General features: G+C 40.1%; 1 protein-coding gene across 2 annotated transcripts in view; it reads left to right on the forward strand.

Moving 5' to 3' along the window:
- Positions 1-22,632, forward strand: part of CCNYL1 (cyclin Y like 1) — a 261,805-nt gene that overhangs the window by 193,687 nt on the left and 45,486 nt on the right. For both annotated transcript variants that reach the window (XM_029606368.1, XM_029606367.1), the window contains one exon: positions 5,505-5,671. In XM_029606368.1, coding sequence (XP_029462228.1) covers positions 5,505-5,671 — 167 coding nt within the window. The remainder of the gene's footprint in view (positions 1-5,504; positions 5,672-22,632) is intronic.

Raw genomic sequence — 22,632 nt, forward strand, 5'->3', positions numbered from 1 at the left:
TCAGACCATCTCTACTGTTGCTCCAATCCCACCCTCCTGAACTAATAGGTACCAGAGTGCGGCACCAAGGAAATATTTCTATCTTTGGGCAAAAGGCATTTCTCTGCAAGAAAGGATTGCAATGTTTAAATCCTGAGAGGAGAGGATAAAAATAAGCAGCATGTCAGCATGGTATTGAGGTTGATGAGCCTCTTGGCAATAAATATGCATGAGCGATTGGCATGCACTGCCTCCATTGTATGCAAATCTATCTCATACATATTTGTGGTGGATATCATGAAAACAAGGCCTGTTTGTGGCTCTCAAGGACCAGAGTTGGCAACCCTGCCCTAGATTTTTTTTCTTGTTGCTCACAAAAACTACATGAATAACTTCTATACTCCTGGTCTGGTTTTGAAAACAACTTTGGATTCTTCTCAGTACAATTGGTGCTTATTTTCAAATTTTGGAAGGTAAATCCATCTCTGTACAGCCTTTAGTTGCCAGTTTCATACGAGAGTTGCATCAATTGAAGCCTCTCTTGTGTCATGTGCCTTCATTGTAGTAGTGACCCAGCTGATGAAATTCCCCTTTGAGCCTCTTAACTCATGTGAACTCTAGTATCTATTGATGTGGTCACTTCAGCACAGTCTGTGTGCACCAGGCTCTAGTGACTTGTCCACCTTATACTATATTTTTCAGCAATAAGATGGTTCTGCTCATGTCATAAGTTCCTGCTTAAGGTAATGTTGGACTTCCATCTTAATCAGTCAATCGTCCTTCCATCATTTTTTCACAGGCCACATGTCCTCAAAGGTGAATGGATGTTGTGTAGTCTGAATTGCAAGAGAGCTTTGGTCTTTTATCTGAAGTGGACTGAAGCCCTTTGAAAGTCCACCCATCTTTTTTGTTTTGTTTTGTTTTCATTTAGCACCAACAAACCTGGAATTGCCATTGCGAAGCCTACTCTTTCTAACTGGCTAGCAGATTGCATGTCTTACTGTTGTTCCTAGTCAGGTCTAAATCTGGTGAGCATGTCAAGGCTTATAGAGTCAGAGCCATGGTGGCAGTGGTAACCCACCAAAAATTGTCCTCCATGTAGAGGTTCTTTAAGGCTGCAATGCAGAGTTCTCTCTGAATATGGACATTGCACTATTGCTTGGACAGGGACTCCAAACACAATAGTAGGTTTTTGCCAGTCTGTCCTGTGGAGCCTCTTTGAAGTGTAGAACCCAGTTTCATGCCAAGTCTATCCTGTTGTTTGGTTTCAGGCTGCCCTACAAAAAAAAAAGGGTGGGAGGATAGAATATATAAAATGACCATTGTCATCAAAGTTTTTGTGCATTGGTGTTTTTCCTTGGTTATTTTCCCCTTTTTTGTTTGGGCTAGTTTGTAGCTTGGGATTCCCCACGTGTGGATTGCCCTCCTACATGTCCTTGAAGAAAGTAGAATTGCTTACTTGTAACAGGTGTTCTCAGAAGACAGCAGGATTCAGTCCACCTCCTGCCTCCCCCCTGGGGTTGGTTTCTCCAAGTCATTAGCATTATTGTGGCCTGAAGGGCCCACATGGGTTGTGGAGGGTTGGTCAGGGCTGCGCGTACCAGTGGGGTATGCTCAACGCTTCTAGAAGCCTTGAAGTCAAACTTCTGTGCTGGGCTCCATCTGATGTCACCCATATATGATGACTGATGTCCTTGGAGAATATCTGTTATGTAAGCAACTGCACTTCTAGGGGGGGGGGGGAGAATTATGCGCTTATTTTTGAAAATGCAAAAGTATGCATATAAGTCCAACCCCTGCTCACAAGAACACCTCTTCATACTGCGGGTAAAATATCTGCACACAGATCCTGTGCTTATACTTTTACCTGCATAAAGAGTGGCATTTTTTTTTTAAAAGTACTGTTTTATCTTTGAAAATGGCTTTTTAACATTGCCTTTTCTTCAGAGGAATGGTATTGTTCTGATTGACCTGATTTACTGAGACTTAAATCAGTTGAACCACCTTCATTTTCTATTAATATTACTGTTCTCAGAAAAATAATAAAAGAAATGCATTAGGATAGGCCTTTCAGGAGCAAGTTATCAACAAACATCTTCCATTTACGATAGTACCTGTTTCTAGAATTATCCTGGACTTTTCCATTGTATAATTCCTTTTTTTTTTTTTTTAAGTGGTTTTACTGCAACTTTGACACGCATTTTGTCTTAATTCTCACTTCCAAATCACTTGCATGAGACAGTACTGAAAAATATGAGCATGACTTCTCGCAGCTCTATGAATATTATATGCTGTCTGCAGCTCTTCGTGTGTGCAGCCACTAGGTGTCATAGGTTCATTACAAGAGTCACTGATGATCCAGACTGCAACTGTTTTAGAGTAGCTAGTAGCAGCATGTGTGTTTAGTCCGTATGAAAATAGTTTGTTTACAGGCTTTTATTGAGCTCTCCAATATAGAATTCAACTAATATGGAGAACCTCCTTGTTTATTGGCATAAAGGACACAATGTAAACCCATCAAAACAGTAATGTTCTGTTGTCTATTCCTGCTTTTTTTAATCTTTTGAGCTATGTGTGCTCTAGACATGAGTCAAAAATTTAAAATACTGCTACTAGTTTGGATTTATATATTGATAAGCAATGAGAAAAACAGAGCAGTAATATGTTAAAAAGATTGAGCTGTAAGAGGTCCCAGGGATATTCTGTCTATTCTGAAATAAGATGACGTGTGTCATAAGTGACATTATTAGGGAACTTAACTTTTGCTGGATTGAATATTGGCATTCAGTAATCTTTTAAAAAAAAAAAAAAAAAAGGAAATATTTTTAATTTATATAAATAGATGTGTTGCAGTTGCATTCCTCAGCACAGTGATTACCCTGATTTTGGAGGTCTATAGCTTAAGATGTCTGGATACCAGTGTAGATCCAGCAGAGGCAAAAGAAAATGAAATAACATTAACCTTGATTTTTATGTAATATTTTGTAACTCTCCTTGCTAACACATTTTACTTTAGAAAAAAAATTGTGGTTTTCTATCCTATGATTGTTATGGGTGCTCAAGAGTCCCTAGTGATGCAGTAAGGTGTTAACTGTTAATTCAGCCACTAGGTGACTTCAGGAACCAAGTAGCAACAGCTTTGGAACTGCAAAGATGTTGGCCAAATATTACTTCTTGCTAAGTTGTGTGTTAAGTGCTTTAAAACCAAGAGACTGCTTTGTGAGATTACCAACCCACTACCTTCTGTAGCTCTCACAAACAGCTAGGGCAAGGGTCCCCAAACACAGGAAATTTCACAGCACAGAGCAGGCTGGGGGAGGCCTGGTTCTCCTCTGTATACTGAGCCAGGGAGAAGAAGGGAGGGAGAAAGTCCCTTGGGGTGATTTGAAATGTTGAGGAAGGGGGGAAGCAGAGGGAAGGGTTTTCAAGAGTGTAGGGGTGCAGCAGATATTGTCTAGTCTAGATTTCTTCAAAGATGTCAATCCTACCATACTTCCAGAAACCTAGCCTCCCCCTATTCCCTAATATTTGCCTGCCTGAGAAAGGGGGCATGGAGGATGTAGAGAGAGATGGGATGGGGCATTTGTGTGTGTGGTGCATGCTTTCTCTATCAATTCCCCCCCCCCCCCCCCCCCCCCCCCGCATGAACTCTTGCTTCCTCTTTGCTTCCTTCCATCCTTTCTCCATTTTTCTCCTCCTCTCATTCCCCTCTTACAACATGCCAGATTCATGGTATGAGCAAAATAACCCTCTCTGGAAACACTTCTCCAAGGTGAGAGACTCAAATTAGATGTGAGTTGTCATAATGAGTTCTGTACTCTACCCATCTAAAGCCTATATTCTGAGGGGACAATGTCAGTGCCCCTCTCCCACACCTCTGAAGAGATGGTGGTGCAGGTAGAAGCTCCAGGAACCACCATCTTTACCTGATTTTCCCTGGTAGCCTCATAGAATTCATGGCTCTATACTATCAGTGCCTTCCTCTCCATGACCTGCACCACTCTCCACAGCTGCTTAAAAACTCCTTATGGCTGTGCAGCAGCTTCTCTTCCCCCATCTGCTGCCCAAGTAGGCTCCACCTGTACAAGCAGCACTAATTCCAGCAATGCATACCGCAGTCTTATCAGTGGTAGCCTTTCACAGGCATGCCCTGCCTGTGCTGCCCTGACATGCTGTCACTTGCGCTTCTGACTTCAGTTATCTGAGCTGGCGTAATGGTAGAATGCGCTCCTGCCTTTGTCACCACTACAGGCCAGATCAAGCTGCTCTTTTCATCACTGCGGCAGGCCAGCTCAAGCTTTTTCTGCCATTGGTGTCTGAGACCAGATGAAATTCAGCCAAGGGCTGCATCTGGCTTTCGGGCCATAGTTTGATTTTAGGGGGAAAACATTTTTCTGAACACAAATGCAAACTTAATATGGAAGTTTCATTGCAATCCAAGGAGAGAATGATGTGATATCTTTTGAAAGTAAAAAAAAAAAAAAATTGTTCAGTGATTAGATGCCACAATACTAAGTCCATCTCCAAACCTTGATCCATGGCTCTCCTACGGTTTTTAAATTGATTACTACAACACAGAAAGCAAACACTTTTAATCTGAATAAAAGCTACCAGAACCATTTCATATAGTGTCAGATGTAGCCCTCAACCCCTGCTTCCTCAAGGGCCTGCAGTCTAAAGGGCTCTTGTGTGTACAGAATAATATGCACTCCCTTAGGAAGTATATGTGACATGGATACAGTGATACAGCATCACATTTACCAGTAATAGATGCCATGACTCTAAAATGTGCTGATTTCTAACCAAAAAAATTGCCTGCCGTTTTAATAGTTTTGGCACCTATATCTTCTGCCAAGACCTTTTTACCACTTGATATTTAGTACTTTACCAAGATTGATCCAGATGAGGATTGTTAGAACTGTTAATGTTAAAAGTAGTTTATATGCTATGCAAACTGCTAAAAGCAATGTAGTCTGCGGTGAACTCTGTTCTTAGATAAGAACAGCCCAGTAAGACCAGCAGTACCCTGACATAACATTATAGCACTTGAGGAGAGACAAAGCTACACTGAACCAGATTAATAATTTAATACAAAGTATTTAGATGGCTCTTTTTTTGTGCTGAAATGTTAAATGTGAACCTAATAGCTTACTGTGAAAAGATTCACATGTAATACCCTGCATAATTTAAGAATCTTACCTTTTCTGGGTAGCTTTAAAAAAAAAAAAAAAAAAAAAAAGTTCCCATACTCCCCTGGGAGCTGCTATGACAGCTGTCATCTTATTGTTTGTACCTACGAGAGTTGTCACAGAGGACCACAACGTACACTTTACATGAACCAATTTCTGTCTGGATTATGACACATAGCTTTGCTTTCTTTTTACTTGTAGAGTATTTGGAGAAAGAACAAACGCTGCTCATTAATGGTTAAATATCTGATAACCTTCCTCCCTACCCCTGCTTTTGCAGCGTATGTAGAATTTGGAATGTGGATTAAGATCTAAAGGGGCTGCTTGTCTCGTTAGGTTTACCTGGAAAGACTTCTGACCTATGCTGAGATTGACATCTGTCCCAGTAACTGGAAGAGGATTGTTCTGGGAGCTATACTGCTGGCTTCAAAAGCATGGGATGATCAGGCCGTATGGAACGTGGACTATTGCCAGATCTTAAAGGACATTACAGTCGAGGACATGTAAGTGCAGGGTTTGCGTGTCTGTTCCCACAAACGTAGTCCAGCATAAGAGCCAAGGCAAATACTTAACGATGATGGCTGCTGTAATCCTCTCAGATGCACCCCACAAAGCTCTTTGGCATAAAGGTCAGAAGCAGGTTTGTGTGCATGATGCCTTGCTACAGGTAAGTTATTTATTCTTCCATTCTAATAGGGCTTATAGACAAATTTAGTTATATTTATTCCTCCTATGTGCAACATAATACTTGTTCTATAAAAGCAAATGAAATGTCAGTGGGGGGGACATGCCTGTGCAGGAGCAGTTTAGTCCTTTTAATTTCCTCTATTTTTTTTTTATATGGTGTCTCCAATACTAAGTCTTTTGTGGAAGTCTGACACGTGATCTTCATGCGTGTGCCTCTTGCATAACACCTGGGTCTACCAGCTCAATTTTCTAGTGAGAAAAATGTTTTACCCTCCCAGTTGCTGTTGGGAATAGGCTAATTTAGGCTTTTCCATCCCATGAAAGTGTCGGGCAATGTGATGGCCTCTGTGGTAAGAGCAGGAAGAATACAGCTTTGGCTTCACGGATGAGTTTACAAGGTCACTTCAGTATGGTAAATTTCTGCTTCATTTTCTGCTCTTCATATAGCAAATGTAGAAGAATTACAAATTAGAACATATAAGAATCTGAATATTTAATTCTGAAAAAAACTCTTGAATACTTCCTATAACTCTTTTTTAATTCATAATTTTTTGCAATACCTGGCTGTTTTAGAAGTCTGGTATATATATTTATTTTTTTTTTTGTACGTCTCACAAGAAGTCCTCTTTATTGGATGCTGTTCACAATAGGTGATCTGGGTTATTGCCATCTATCATATCACAAATACACTATTTTCTTTGAAAAATGTTATCCTCAGTATTGTGAAACCCACTGAGGAGGGCTTTAAACTTTGATCATCAGGGATGGGTGAACAAAGTTCTAAGGCATGTAGTTGTGCTCTGGTAAGTAAATCTTTAAACGCTTATAGAGAAGTGAGAAAAAGGGCACATCTTTAAAGGTATGTTACACTAATGCTCATAGTATGGGAAATGGTCCTAGATCTTGAGGCAGTCAGAGATCAACACCCATGACTAGGATATAGTTATTACAGCCTACAATCTATTAATGAAGACTAGGGAGTTACTTTAGAAAAAGAAAAAAAAGTCATTAGCTAGATGGGAAAATCTAGGAGAAGTAGACCAAGAGTGGACAAAACTACAAGGAGATATAAGGGCAACTAACCTTTTTGGTAGGAAAGTAAATAGAAGAAAGAGAAGCTGCTATAGATATCTAAAGAAATAGCTGATAAAATAAGGAAGAAAAAAGGTTAGCATACATAAACTACAAGAGATTGCAGAAAAAGGAAGACTAGCAACAATATCTGGAAAAGCTAAGAAAAGCCATGAAAAGTGAGGAGAGCAAAGGTGCAAATGGAAGAAAAAAAACAGCAAGTATGATAAAAATGGATCAAGACAGTTACTGACAAGAGAATGTTCAAAAGTGGCATTGTAAGACTCTGAGGAGAAGGGTGCGAATATTTAGAGGCTGAAGAGGAAAAAGAATTGGTCAACACATTCTATTAACAGAGGAAGGACCAGGAGTAAAATCACAAAAACAGACACAAATAGGATTGGAAGTTAGGTAATCCTCAAAACAATTTTCAGAAGACTGTATTTGTGAAGAGTAGCTAAACTAAAAGTAGATAAAGTGATTGGGGCTGGACGTGATACATCAAACAGGCATACTTTTCAGCAAGGTTTAATGGAAGTAACAAATGTTCAGGGCAAACAAGATAATCCAGTAAAGTGGATTTTCTTACCAGATAGGCAAAGGGGAAGACCAGCATAGCCCTGTGTATATAGCATTACCCAGCTCAGACTTTGTCCTCTACAACTAAAAGATGATGTGCCAGTAGGGCACCCCCTGCTGGCTACAACTTAAATGTAGCTGCGCAGGCAGGGTGGATCTACCTGCTAACCAATGACAACCAGCTTTGTCATAATTCCACCCACAAATACTTAAAGGCCAACAGTATTTGCTGCTCTCTCTGTTCCCACTAATTAGGTAGCTCTTCTAGAGCTTCAGACTCGCCGCCAAGGGTTAAAGACTCCCCATGGACCTTACAAACAGTATTAAGGAAACTTGAAGTTCTGGCAGTTCTGCTGGCTGAACTTTTCAATGCTGCTTTAGAATTGGAAGTAGTTGCAAAGGATTGGAGAGAGAAGGATGTGGTTCTACGGCCAAGTTCATTAGCAAAGCATGTGAAGCAAAATAGACTGACTGATACATGGGGGTGACTGGAATGGCGCAGCAGATACTACCATGGGAAGCTTGCTGGGCAGACTGGATGGATGATCTGTCCTTTTCTACCTATGTTTCTATGTTCAGGTCTGCTTATCTGATGTATAAGTACAAGTAGGACTAGCTTAAACTGCTTTGCGATGAGACCCTTAATTATTATTTTAGTGCATTTAAGTATTTCACATGGTTAAAAATGTGCTTGCACTGAAGAGTGTGCAGACTATGCATGGGGAGCTTAAGTGACTTGTTCAAGATCACACAGTGGTGGATGGGAGTATGGAGTCAGGGTGTCTCTGTCTGAGCAGGTACTACACGGCCATACACATGGGCTGCTAATTTCTTATTTGTTTACCATGGCCTTTCCTGACTTGTTTTGATTCATTTTGCATCCTACGTTTCATGTTTCCGGTAGCTTTTGCTCCTTAATGGAACATAAGAAATTGCCATACTGAGACAGACCAAGAGTTCATCAAGCCGAGCATCCTGTTTCCAAAAGTGGCCAATCCAGGTTACAAGTATCTGGCAAGTACCCAAACATTAAATAGATCCCATGCTACTAAAGCCGGTAATAAGCAGTGGCTATTCCCTAAGTCAACTTGATTAATAGCAGTTTATGAACTTCTCCTCCAGGAACTTATCCAAACCATTTTTAAACCCAGCTACACTAACTGCCTTAACCACATCCTCTGGCAATGAATTCCAGAGCTTAATTATATATTGAGTGAAAAGAATTTTCTCAGACTTATTTTAATTGTGCTACTTGCTAATTTTGAGTGCCTCTAGTCTTTGTATTATCTGAAAGAGTAAATAACAGATTCACATTTACCCATTCAAGTCCTTTCATGATCTTAGACTTCTATCATATCCTCCCCTCAGCTATCTCTTCTCCAAGCTGAACAGCCCTAATCTCTCTAGCCTTTCCTCATAGGAGAGCCATTATATCTCCTTTATCATTTTGGTCGCCCTTCTCTGTACTTTCTCCAGTACAGTTATCTTTTTTGAGATGCAGCAACCAGAATTCACAAAGTACTCTAGGTGCGGTTGCACCATGGAGCAGTACAGAGGCATTATGACATTCTCCATTTTATTCTCTTCCTAGTTTTGATTTTTTGACCACTTTGCCACACTGAGCTGATGAGTTTAATGTATTATTCACTATGACGCCTAGATCTCTTTCTGGGTGGTAACTCCTAATATGGAACCTAACACTGTGTAATTACAGCATGGGTTATTTTTCCCTATATGCATCGCCTTGCAGTGGTTCACATTAAATAAATTTCATCTGCCATTTGGATTTCCAGTCTCACAAGGTGCTCCTGCAATTTATCACAATCCATTTGTGATTTAACTACTCTGAATGATTTTGTGTCTGCAAATTATATCACCTCACTCTTTGTATCCCTTTCCAGATCCATTTATAAATACCATATTTTTCGCTCCATAAGATGCACTTTTTTCCCCCCAAAATTGGGCGGAAAATGTCTGTCTCTCTTATGGAGCGAATGTAGCGTGTCTCCCTCTCGCGCGCCGTCCTTTCTCCTCCTCCTCCTCCCAACTCAGCCCAATCAGTATGGCGCAGGTCAAACATGAGCTGTTTGAACCGCGTGTGCTGCTATTAATCAAGTGCCGCGGCATCCCAGGAACAGCAGACGGCAGGGAGCCGTTTAAACTGGAGGGGCTTCCTTAGCACACGCGGTTCAAACAGATGATGTTTTACCTGCGCCACGCCAAGCTTCGCAGTAAGATGCACCCCAGGAACAGCAGACTGGCAGGGAGCTGAAGCTTTGCCGGCAGAAGACGATACATGGCATCAAAGTTAGTAGAGGCCATTTCCTTCTCATTTGTTTAGATATATTAGAAAATAATTAGGGTAATATACTATATATATTATGATAAAATGTTTCATGCATTTGACCTGCACCACCATACTGATTGGGCTGAGTTGAGAGGAGGAGGGGGATGGCGCGCGAGAGAAAGAGACTCTACATTTGCTCCAGGGGGAGCTCCGTATAGAGCCCGTCATGGGGACAGAATTTTTTTTTCTTTTTCTCCTCTAAATTCTAGGTGCGTCTTATGGTCAGGGGCGTTTTATGGAGCGCAAAATACAGTATATTAAAAAGCACCAGTCCAAGTACAGATCCCCGAGGCACTCCACTGTTTACCTTTTTCCACTGAGAAAACGGTCGTTTTAATCCTACTCAGTTTCCTGTCTTTTAACCAGTTTGCAATCCACAAAAGGACATAGACTCCCCTCCTATGACTTTATTCCTAGAAGCTGCACATGAGGGACTTTGTCAGACACCTTCTGAAAATCCAAATACACTATATCTAATGGTTCACCTTTACTCACAAGTTTATTAACCCCTTCAAAAATGTTTAGCACATTTGTTTTTTTATATACCGGTATTCAATTTTACATATCACATCGGTTTACAGAGACCTGAGAGGTGCAGGAAAACAACTGTTTCCTTTTGTTAGTTACAAGAAACATCTATAGCATATGGATAGTTAAACAATAATCAAAGGTGTAAATATTACATGTAACAGGAGAACATCTATAACTGAAACAAATAAAATCATAGGTTGTAGATATTACATGTTACAGGAGAACAACTATAACTGAACGGTTAAGTAGAAAGTCGAGAAGATTAGATACATAATAGGTATGTATATTGTATATTAATGGGCTTGCAGGGAACTAAGATGGAGCGGGTGTTCATGGGTTTCATTGAGCAGGTAGTAGTATAGTAGTTTATAGGTGTAAAAAGTATTGTTGAAGAGTAGTTCGACTGGAGTGAGGGGGGAGTAACATGGGGTGGGTAGTAACTAGGGAGATAGCGGTGAAACTTTCCTTAGTTAGCAGGGGTATGTTGTGATTTAGGTTAGGTTATGTTACGTTATTTCTGGAAAGGCTTTGCGGAAGAGCCAGGTTTTAAAGTTTTTCTTGAGATTGGGTTGACGAATCTGTTCTTAGTTCTGCTGGGAGTTTATTCCATAGGGGGGGGGGCCGGCAGTGATAGTGTACGTTCTCTTGATGATCTGTGTGTCGCTTTCGGGTCGGTGTTTGTAGGAGTCTGGTGTTTGAGGAGCAAAGGTTCCTTTGGGGAGTATGGAGGCATAGGGGGGTAGTCAGCCAGTTGGATTTGTCGTTGTGGAGAATTTTATGCATGGTGGTTAGAGCTTTGTAATGGATTCTCTGGAATGGGCAGCCAGTGTAATTGTTTGAGGATGGGTGTGATGTGGTCTGATCTGCTTCTATTTGTGAGAGCTCTGGCAGTGGCGTTTTGTAGTAATTGAATAGGTTTGAGGGTGGATGCTGGGAGACCCAGTAATAGAGAGTTACAATAGTAGAGTTTAGAAAACAGGGCTTGTAGGACTGTTCGAAGGTCTTGTGGGTATAGAAGTGGTTTGATTTTTCTTAGGATCTGAAGTTTGTGAAATCCATCTCTTAAAATGTTAATGTTTTTTGAAGTTTAGTTGGTTATCGAGGATGATGCCTAGGCTTTTTACTGAGGCAAGTGTTTGGTTTTTTGGTTGAATTGTGTTGGGCTCAGTAAAGGGAGGTGGGGTGGGTTTGTTAGATATGTACAGGATTTCTGTTTTGTTATGGTTTAGCGTGAGGGATAGTTGGGAGAGGAGGTGTTTTATTGTAGCTAGATGGGAGTTCCATAGGTTTAGGGTGTGTTCAATTGAGTGTTTTAATTGGGAGTAGCATTTGAACATGGGAGTATACATAGTGTAACAGTCCTATTTCGTTTAGGATCTTACATAGGGGGGTCATGTAGATGTTAAACAGAGTGGATGAGAGGGAGGAGCCTTGCGGAACACCATGAGGAAGGGGAATCTGCTTGGATTTGGTATCATTGCATTTGACTTTGTAGGACCTGTTGGATAGGAATGAATTGAACCAACTAATAGTCGTGCTATGTAGGCCGATTTCTCTTAGTCTGAGTAGTAGAGTTTTGTGGTTGACGGTGTCAAATGCCGTGGAGATGTCAAGGAGGACAAGTAGATAAGAGGAGTTGCTGTCCAGGCCTCTTAGGATTGTGTCTGAGAGGGAAAGTAGAGTTTCGGTGCTGAGGGAGGATCTGAAGCCGTGCTGTCTAGAAAATAGAATATTGTGGGTGTCCAGGTATTCGGAGAGTTGGCGATTCAGTTTTTTCGAGGATCTTGGCGATGAAGGGTAGATTCGAGATTGGCCTGAAATTTGTTGGATCGGATTTGTCGGGTTGAGGCTTTTTGAGGATCGGCTTGATGATGGCGCATTTCAGATTATCTGGGAATATGCCTTGATCAAGTGATAGGTTGACTATGTTTGCTATTGGTTTGGCTATATAGTTAGGTATTTGCTTAAAGAATTTTATGGGGATGGGATCAATGAGATGTGCAGCTGGATTCCTGTTTTGTATGATTGAAAACGTTGCGTCAACTGAAATTGAGGCAAAGTGTGCACGTTTGTTGTGATTTCATGGTTTGCGTTGGGGTTTTTTGCGATTAGATTTAGTATTTTGTTAAAGAATTGGGCTAGTTCGTCGCAGTTGTTTGCCTGATTGGCATTTCTGGGTGAGTTTTGAACTCGTTGTGTGAGGTTATTGACATATGTAAAAATGATTCTGGGGTTGAATTGGTAGTTATGTATTTTTAGAGCATAGAAGTCGCATTTGGCTTTGTCAATATTAGTTTTGTATATATAAAGTATGGTCCTGTAACGGTCTTTCAGCTGGGGAGTGGGGTTTCATTTCCATTTCTTTTCAGCTTGTCTTAATAGGTGTTTGATATTCTTAAGTTCAGGGGTGTACCATGGTGTTTTTTGTTTGGATGATGGTTTTAAGTTCTTTTCTGATGAGTGGGCATTTGATCTTAGCGACTTCTTTGTTGATATTGAACCATGAGTCTATGGCGGCGTTTGTGTCAGTTGTGTTTAGGGCTTTCAGGGCATCTGGTAGTATTGCATGATTTATTGATTTCGATGAATTTATTGAGCTTATTTGGTTCGAGGATGTGGTTTTTGAGGTGTAACTTGGTTTGGATTAGTTTGTGGTCTGACCATGGGATTGCGGTTGCTGTTGGTGGTGTGTTTGGGATTTTTGTATTGGTGAAGATGAGGTCTAGTGTGTGTCCTGCTTTGTGGGTGTGAGTTTTTATTATTTGTTTGAAGCCGATTGCAGTCATGGAGTCAATGAGGTGTCTTGTCCATGAGTATATTGAAGTCTCCCAGTACTATTGCAGGGATGTCCATGTTGAGATTGTTTGCAATGGTTTCTATTAGTAGGGATAGGTTGTGCTTCAGGAGTCCTGGTGGTACATAGATGAGGAGGATTTGGAGATTCTTTACTTTGAAGAGACCTATTTTGAGGGGGAGAGGAAGGCTGATGGGGTAGTTTTTGAATTTGAGTTTCTTTGAGGCTATGAAAAGCAGACCGCCTCCTTTCTTTTTGGGTCTGGGAAGGGAGAATGTTGTAGGTTTTTTTGAGTAGTTGATTGAGAAGGACTGTGTTGGAGCTTTAGAGCCATGTTTTAGTGATACAGAGAAGATCGGGGTGGTTATCTAGTAATAGGTCGTGTGTATTAATGGTATTTTTTTTTTTGCGTTTGATTGTGCATTGATTAGGGTCAGTGTAAGGACAGTTAGAGCTGTGATGAGTGGGTTGGTGTGGGTTGGTATTACGGTCAGGAAACGTGGTCTGATGGGGTTGGGTTTTTTTTTGTTTTGGTTTTTTTTGCATTGTTCCTGTCGGGGGGGATGATTGGGATGTTGTAAGATGGATCCATGATTGGGGATGTAGCTTGTTTTGCTTTCTGTTTGGGTGCGAGAGTGGAATGTTGGTGGGTGGTCGAGGATGGACCCGGCTGTGGTAGGTGAGGGCAGTGAAGGAGGCAGACACCCGGCGCCTGGAATGAGGATTGATTCAGTTGCTCATTTGGCGCTTCCTCCAACGTCGTTTGGGGCGGTCCTCGGCGTCTGCTTCCCAGTCGGTGGTGGAGGAAGGCCTCTGGTCGTTTCTTGGTGAAGTTTCTCTGATGCTCTGGGAGCAGTTTGGTGGTGGTGTTCTTGGTGCAGCACAAAGGGGCGCATTAAGGGGCCTGCCCCATAATTGTGCTCCTTTGGCACGCGAAGCCTACGGCTCACTGGCGTGCTTTTTAAAGGGCTCCCTCGTCGCGTGTCAGTGACGTCACCGGTGGTGGGCGGAGGCTTCTGCAGTCTGGAGATGAAGCGGGGTGGCCAGTCCCAGTGGTAGGCCCGGTGGTGCTCGCGTGAGGGAAGACTTCCCCTTTAGTAAATCCGTACTGGCTGTGTATCCATTAAACATAAAGAGCATTTAAGACTAATTGTTTTAAATGTCGCACACTATCACAGTTAAGCATTTATCAGATGAGGACCTTCATTACGCCTGTGCTCAGGTTATTAATTCCATTCATCTTCTAGCACTCATGGGTTATTTTTAATCATCTGCCTTAATGTCTGCCCTTTAACTTTTTTTTTTTTTGTATTTTAAAATTGCATATAAAAAGTGGAAAAATTACTTCCATATATGATTGAAGATAAACAATAATGCCTGTAATGATATCACATTTTGTATGCACTCCATCAGGGGCCAACCTTAATTATTCCACCGTTGGTTTATTTTACTTTACATTTCTGAAATGACTATGCTCATTTCAGCACAGCGTTCTGTAAAACACACATGGGATACATCAATCTCAATTGTCTTGATAGTTTCCAAAATGCAAATATTGTCAATATTCAAAGCCTCTTAAGACAATACATTCACCTATTTTATTTTTTACTATGGAAGCCACTTCTAAGTTTTCCAAGAGATGCGAGTATATCCGTAAACTGTCTTCATTGCCACCATGGTGAATGCAGTCTGTGGCAATCAGCTGATGTATTGCTGACATGGGTAGACTGTGGCCTAGAGTGATACATCTGTTTTGATGACTGGAATTCGACCCCGGCAAATCATTTATTTTGTTTTTCAACTGGCATAGCTTGATGCAATCATCTGCAACAAAATCCTATATCCAGTAAACCTTGTTTCACCCACATTTTGACAGTTTATAACACCGCTATTTTTCTGCTGACATGGCTTTATGTGATTGGCTACAACAGATGCATACTTTGTATTGGTAAAGTCTTAATCTCTAGTACATAAAATAAAAATTAGAACACTAGGTGCCATTCCACTTCTGTTTTGAGTCCATTTGGTCATACTGAGTCCATGTAAAATATCCATTCTTGTTCTTTTTATTTAATAAGCCACCCTGTCTCCTCCAAGCCAAAGAGGGTACGTATAGTCTAAAATTGCCCATTTTATTTGTTGGAAACCATGTCCCTTTTCCACAAATGATTAACCTAGGGAACCTCTAGTTTGCTAGTCTTGAGGCAACTTTTGTGTTCCATAAGTCTTGTTCTGAGCATCCGATTATAATGTAAGTCATATAGCAGTAAACGAAGCGAAGATCAGTGTATAAACAAAAGCCCTTTATTGAAATTTGCCCAACTCTGGCCGAGTTTCGCTCTTTGCGGCCAGACTGACTACAATACACACTGCAGTTTCAATATCTCTTCAGTGCTTTGAAGATATAATTTGAATGAAGTTGTCTTCAAAATTGGTCATACATGTCTTTACCACATGTTTTAAAGAACAGGTGAAATTATCCTATGCAATAGTGGACTCACAAACATTGCGGCCGCAGTCCTGCAGGCGCGTGATTAGTCCTGCTTCAATTAATTTCCCCGGAGGCAGCTCTCGAACAAAGAGCGAAACTCAGCCAGAGTCGGGCAAATTTCAATAAAGGGCTTTGGTTTATACACCGATCTTCGCTTCGTTTACTGCTACACAGCTAACTGGATCGGCTTCCGATTTATAATATAAGCCATACAGACATGTAATCAGGAGGACTGCTAAATCCGTTTAAAATCAACATATAAATCCAAGTATTTGGTTACTTGCTAGTGCTGATCTCTTAAAGTGCATAAAGCACTTCCCTGACAAATTGCATTATCCTCTTCTTGTTCTTGTAACAAATCTTGTGAAGGATCCATAGAGGAATGTGACTTGCTCTCTAATATTCTGCCTCTTAGAGAAGGCAAATCTTGGTGATGAACAAGTGCTGAATGTAATGCAATAATATTCCAGTGTTTCCTAATGCTGGAACAAATTTTCAGTGAGAGAGTAGTGTGTCTGCACACACGTTTGATCCGATGTTTCTCTTGTTCCAGGTGTCATCAGAAGAGACAGATTTGCATATAGTGCCCATCGATGGGCCTTTTTAATGCATGCAGCTGGGTATCCTCATGAGAGAAAACGTAGTGCCATTGTCCTAGATTGTTCCTTGTATTCTTCAGTGTCGGAACACACTCTTCTCAATCTAAAGGATTTTCCTTCTGGGAGGTTCTCTTTGAAGCGCACTGGATGGAAACTGATACATTAGCAATTTGTTCCTTTCATTTGGGTTTTCTAAAAATAGTGGTTACAAATCTGCTCCCTTATTTTTATGCATCTCTTGGAAAGTTTAAAAGTGGCTTGCATAGTGTAAGAAAAAGGTGAATGTTTGTCTGAATATTGACAGTATTTGCATTTTGAAAACTTGTTGAGACAGTTGAGATTGATGTATCGCATGTGTGTTTTTTCAAAACGCTGTGCCAAAATGAGCATCACCATTTCAGAAATGTAAAATAAAACAGATTGTGGAATAATGAAGGTTGACACCTGCTGGAGCGCATATAGAATGTGATATCTCGCCAGGCATAGTTTATCTTTAGTCATACAGGGAAGTAATTTTTCCACCTTTCATATGCAATCAATGTAAAAATACTAAAACAGTTAAGAGTGGACATTAGGACAAATGATTAAAAATGACCCATGAGTGCTAGAAGGTGAATGAAGTATAGTAACCTGAGCACGGTGTTGTAAAAAGTCCTCATCTGATAAATGCTTGTGACACTGTGCTTTGAATTAGCTTTGAATGCTCTTGATGTTTGGTATATTTCATTTTTGCTTTTGATATAAGTAGCCCTATTTTTGTTTGGTAATTTGCATTTTGTATCCATTAAAACCATGTCTAGTTATATGTTCTGTGACATTCTTAAGAATAGTTTCTACGATTTTTCCCAGCACTGAAGTCAGGTTCACCAGTTTATAGTTTCCCAGACCACCCTGGAGCTCTCTTTTTGTACTCCGCTGAGATTTGCGGATCAGTGGAATAGAAGTTTGTATAAATAAATAAATGTTGTGCTAGTATGGAGAATCTTTCCAGAGCTTTTTAAGTTTCCAACCTAATATCGGACCCACAGCTGCTCAGTTTTTAATTTTGTCATTGGAAGAGGATTTTTTTTCCCCTACACCATTTCTGCAGCTATTTTTTGCCTGTAAAATTTTATCTAATGCTCATATCATTTCAGCTAAGCTTTTCCTTCTTTCTAAATAGCATCCTAGTTGGAATATTTTGGCTTTTTCAAGTTGTTGGGGGGATTTGTTTTTTGTTTTTTTGGCACCACAGCTCACCATGCTGAAAAATAGTTAGACCCCTTCAGTATACATGTTCAGTCCCAGCAGCCCAGCTGTAAGGCATCTTTCCTGTGAAAATGTTCTTTAATTCTAATTTGTTGATTGCAATCACCATATCAAAGAAACAACAAATTAGTGGCTTCAAGAGACGCTTGAAGTTTTTGCGGAAGATGTCCCTGAGGGATCATCACATTGTGTGCTGGGCGCAGGTCAAAAACTCCAGATATGCAACTTCGGTACTCAGACACGCTGGACCCAAGGACAGGCCTGGGAGTTGCGAGTAAAGCCTGCACTTGCTGATCTTCATAAAGGTTTGAAAGATTTTGCTTGTAAGTTGGAGCAGGCAAGCACAGTCTAGAGAGGAGACATCAGAACTGTGGGTGCACAGCTCCAAGATTCTGATGTGGTTGAGGTTGCCCATGTTTTGAAGCACTTGCAATTATGTACAGTCCCTTACAAGGGCTACCCTAAACATCACTACTTGCAGGGAAAGAACCTTTATGTGTAATAGCTAGTATGTTAGTGGTTTTGTTTAAATGTTCATTTTTATGATTGTAACTATATAAACTGCTTTGAACTTGCTCTAAAGCGGATTATACACTTTTAAAATAAATTTCTAGTAATGATTCAGATATAGACCAGTCAGAGGCATTTAATAAACACCTCAAAACATGCTGAGTAACATACATCAGGCTCGTTGAGCAGTCCATCTCTAGTGGACTGCTCTACATGCATTCTCCATGCTGCTGCCAACCACTTTCTGGTGTAAGTAGCCTAATGACCATCTCCTCCTCATTTTTTGACGCAAAGTTACAACTAAACCTGTGCCATTGGCATCTGCTGTACCTAGGCTTGACCCATCCTTGAACAAGTCCTCGACTATTAGAGTTGAAGTCTGAGAAATCTGCAATTTCTGAGCATGACTCTACTGTTGAGTAGTACTGAATAGGTGTGTGCATGCTGAAATGTGGTGTTTTTTTTTTGGGGCGGGGGTGAAGTTTTATTTTGTTTGTTTTGTCATTTAAAATGTTTTGGGGGGGGGTTTAGTGTACTTGAGCATTTAGTGCAGGCTACATGCATTTTGTTTGTACTATTTGCAAATAGCATGCACTAAGGGACCTTGTGCATTCTTGCTAGCCATGTGGTAGTAGTCAAAACCAGTCCCCCATCTCAAACACATCTCTCCTCCCTCTAGCTTACCTGATCCAAAAGAACAGCTGCTGTACTTCAGAATGGTGTTGACTGATTTAAAGCTAGCACCGTTTTAAAGTATGGCATTGGTGGGGCAGAAGTGACTGAGGATGGCTCCTGCCCCTTTGGGTTAGATAAGCTGGTGGGGGGTAGGCTGAAGAGAACTTTTATAAAAAGTTGTCAGACAGGAATTTTTGTTTTAATGTAGATTAGTAAATAGAAAATAAAATAAAGCAAGTGAAAAAATGACAGGGAACACAAGAGGATTTCTACATTTATATAGAAAAATATGGGATGCCATAATGTGTTGGATACCTGGAATACTGGAAACTTTGAGGATTTCCTTATTTCCTCTGTACCGGGAGTGCAGAAATTTGCTTTTGGTTTCCAAACACTTAATGTCTTAGAGTTCTGTTGATATACTTCTTACTTTATGGGTTACTACAGGTTCCATGTGTGGATTATATCTTTGCTGCTATACATTTTTTCCTTTTTTTTTTTTTTTTCAGAGGGATATGGGTCTTCAAAGTTTGATATTTACCAGTATGCTGGAGGTGGAGAGTCGGGGGGGATCTAGTGTGCTGAATCGTGATCGATCTTGATTGCTCATGGGGATGGGGGGGGGTCAAGGAAGAGGAAGGGAGGTTACATACATCAATGTACTTTAGAGGGGTTACTATGGGCTTTTGGAGGCAATTTTTGATCATGGCGATTATTGTGAACTAGTTCATAAGGGCGGGAGTCTTAGCTGGGGAGACTTCCTTGTTTTAATTCCTAAGAAGCAGTTTTTGCTCCCATATTCCCATAAAGAGAACAAAAATTCTTCCAGTTCTGAAAAAAATGCCAGCGGACTTAATTTTTTTTTTTTTTTTTTACAAGAAAAACATTTGAATGACCTTGAACATAAGCTTCATAGATGGTGGATGGGAGACGTGAAATTCTCCTCAGCTAATGCTAGTTCTGCAGGGGTGGCAATTCTTATTCATAAAAATTTACTATTAGTAGTCAAAAAAGAAATTAGAGATCCACGAGGATGGTATGTGATTTAATTGGAAGAATTAATCCGGAAGCAGTTTTATGCAGTGTATATGCCCTGAACAAGTATGACCATTCTTTTTTACAAATTTAGTACGCCTGTTTGATCCTAGTTTAGAAGATTGTTTAATATTAGGAGGAGACTTTAATTTGGTACAAGACTCCGTGCTTGCTAAGTTTTATCCAACTTTAAATGAAAGGGCTTCAAGAGGAAAGGGCATTTCATATTTAAACTCGGAATTACACCTTATTGATATCTGGAGAACTCTCCACCGCTGCAGAAAGGTTATACTCACCTATCTAGGGCACATGCCACATTTTCCAGATTAGATTATTTGTTAACATCCAGGAGTGCCCTGTCTAGAGTGGAGAATACTGGGATTGACGAGATAAAAATTTCAGACCATACTCCCATATGGGTGAGCTTACTGGAAGCTGGTGAAAAGCCTCATGGGATTTTCTGGAAGTTTCCTTTATTTGGCCACTGATTCCCATTTTCAAGACTATTTACAAACAAAATGGGCAGAAAATGTGGAGCATAAGGCTTTACATTCTGATGATCCGGTGTTCTGGCAGACAGCCAAAGCCATTTAAAGAGGTGATATTTCCTTTATAGTAAAAAGAGAAAAAGATATGGATAGGCGGATATTAGATTTAGAAGAGAAATTGTTATCAAAAAAGAAAACTGATTGCTGAAAATACTAAGGCCCACAAAGAAGTTTATCTCAGTGCAAGTAGCGTTGCATATGCTTTTACACCAAGGAGCCAAGAATAATGTTCTCTGTTATAAATATAAGCTGTATCAGCACACTAATAAGGCTGGTAAACTGCTAGCAAGGCTTGTTAAGTCCGCTTCAGGCCCTTATTTTATATCCGCTTTAAAAGATACATCAGGCAATATAGTTAACTCTAATCTGGCTATATTAAATATATAAAAAACTGTACACATCTGAAGGCTTTGATATCACCAGATTAGCTAAGCTAAATCGTCCAATCAGTACTGAAGAAATTTTAGTGGAAATTCAGATGGCAAATATATTGAAATCTCCAGGCCCTGACTGCTTTAATGTGGAGTTTTATAAAATCTTGGCTGAGCAGGTGACGCCTGTACTTCATAGGACCTGTGCCGAGCTGATAGATAATGATGAATTCCCAGTGAATGTTAATAGACAGTGATTCCAGTTATTCCAAAACCAAGAAAAAACCTGGCCTTGGCATTTTCATATAACCCATTCTCATTGCTGAACGTTGATCAAAAATTGATTGCTAAGATAATGGCAGACAGAGTGGTATTTTTTACCCAATTTTATTGAGCAGGGATAAGTGGGATTTGTGAGACAATTGTATGCTGTAATCAATATCAGAAGGTTCTAACTGCAATTGCTAAATGTCAAAATAGCAGAACCCCTTTTATGGTTGTCAGCTTTGACACTGAGAAAGCGTTCGATAGGGTAGAATAGCCATATTTTGCTTACTGGAACATCTAAAATTAGAGAGGCTATTTCAGAAAGTGGTTTTGTTATAACAGACCTGTGGTGAGTGCTTCTGCTAATGGTGAATATTCTGATACCTTTCCCATATATAGAGGCACCAGACAAGGATGCTCTTTGTCACCACTGTTTCTTTTAACTTTAGAACCGATACTGAACTCCATTCAAGGTGAAAACATAAAAGGGGTACCTATTGGTTCAGGGATTTTCAAATATGCCGGCTTTGCGGATGATATTTTAGTATTTTTTTTTTGTCAGCCGGAAACGTCACACTCAAGACTTTTACTCCTTTTTGAAGAATATGGAGCGTTCTCGGGTCTTCGGATTAACAGAGAAAAATCTGAGGTATCGTCATATCCTGACTCATCAAAAAAACTGAGTGGGGGATTTTCAGCTACAATGGGCACCTGGCTCCTTTAAATATTTAGGGCTTATTTAGACTTAGGGAAATTATATTTGTTAAATATTTCTCCTCTTCTGTCCATCACTAGAGAGAAATTGCTCCCTTGGCAACAATTACCTCTTTCTTTAACTGGTTGTGTCAATCTATTCAAAATGATTTTGTTTCCAAAATGGTTGTATACACTTCAGACTTTACCCATTAGAATATTGCAGAAGGATATTACTAGTTTGGACAAATTGTCACTGACATTTCTATGGAAGGGTAAAAAAAAAAACAAACGTAGAGTTTCATTTGCTAAATTAAAAAAGGAGTGGTCACAGGGTGGCTTGGGACTTCCAGATATGGGGATATATAATTTGGCCAGCTTGTTGAGGATTGTGTGGAATTGGTTATATAATACCTCAAAATATGTTTGTATTGAGAGTGAGAAGGTTTTAACAGCTCTCTTGTATCTTAGATATATGTGGCTTCGGATAAGCTGTCCTCAGCATCCTTGAACAAAATCTTACTTACTCCTTTATGATGGACCTGGCAGAATTTACTGGGTTCGATGAAACTTTCAAAAAATTGTTCCCCAATGTTATCTATAAAAGGTAATAGCTATTTTGCTTCAGGAACCCAATAAAAAAATTTTCACTTATTGGAAAAGGCAGGGGATTACCCAATTCATGTACTTGATGGGCATGGTATTATGTTGTTTTTCCCTGTTTTAAAAGACAAGTTTGGGATAAGAGTTGTTGATCTTGTCTTATCTACAGTTAAATCATTATACATCAACTTTGCAGAGAGAATCTTGGTGAGACCAAGATCATGATGATTGATGATTTTTTTTTTTCCATATAGAGCATGATAAGTTCTCTTTGTCTCGGCTACATAAATATGTAAATTGGATCTGGAACTATGGATAGATGGGAAAAGTGGTTTGGGGACTGTAAATTTTCCCTATCCAAAAACACTTTAACATTGTTTTAAGAATCTGAAGACTATTTCAGGAAATATGTATT

This window comes from Rhinatrema bivittatum, chromosome 6, assembly GCF_901001135.1.
Source record: "Rhinatrema bivittatum chromosome 6, aRhiBiv1.1, whole genome shotgun sequence".
In the NCBI taxonomy this organism is placed as follows: domain Eukaryota; kingdom Metazoa; phylum Chordata; class Amphibia; order Gymnophiona; family Rhinatrematidae; genus Rhinatrema; species Rhinatrema bivittatum.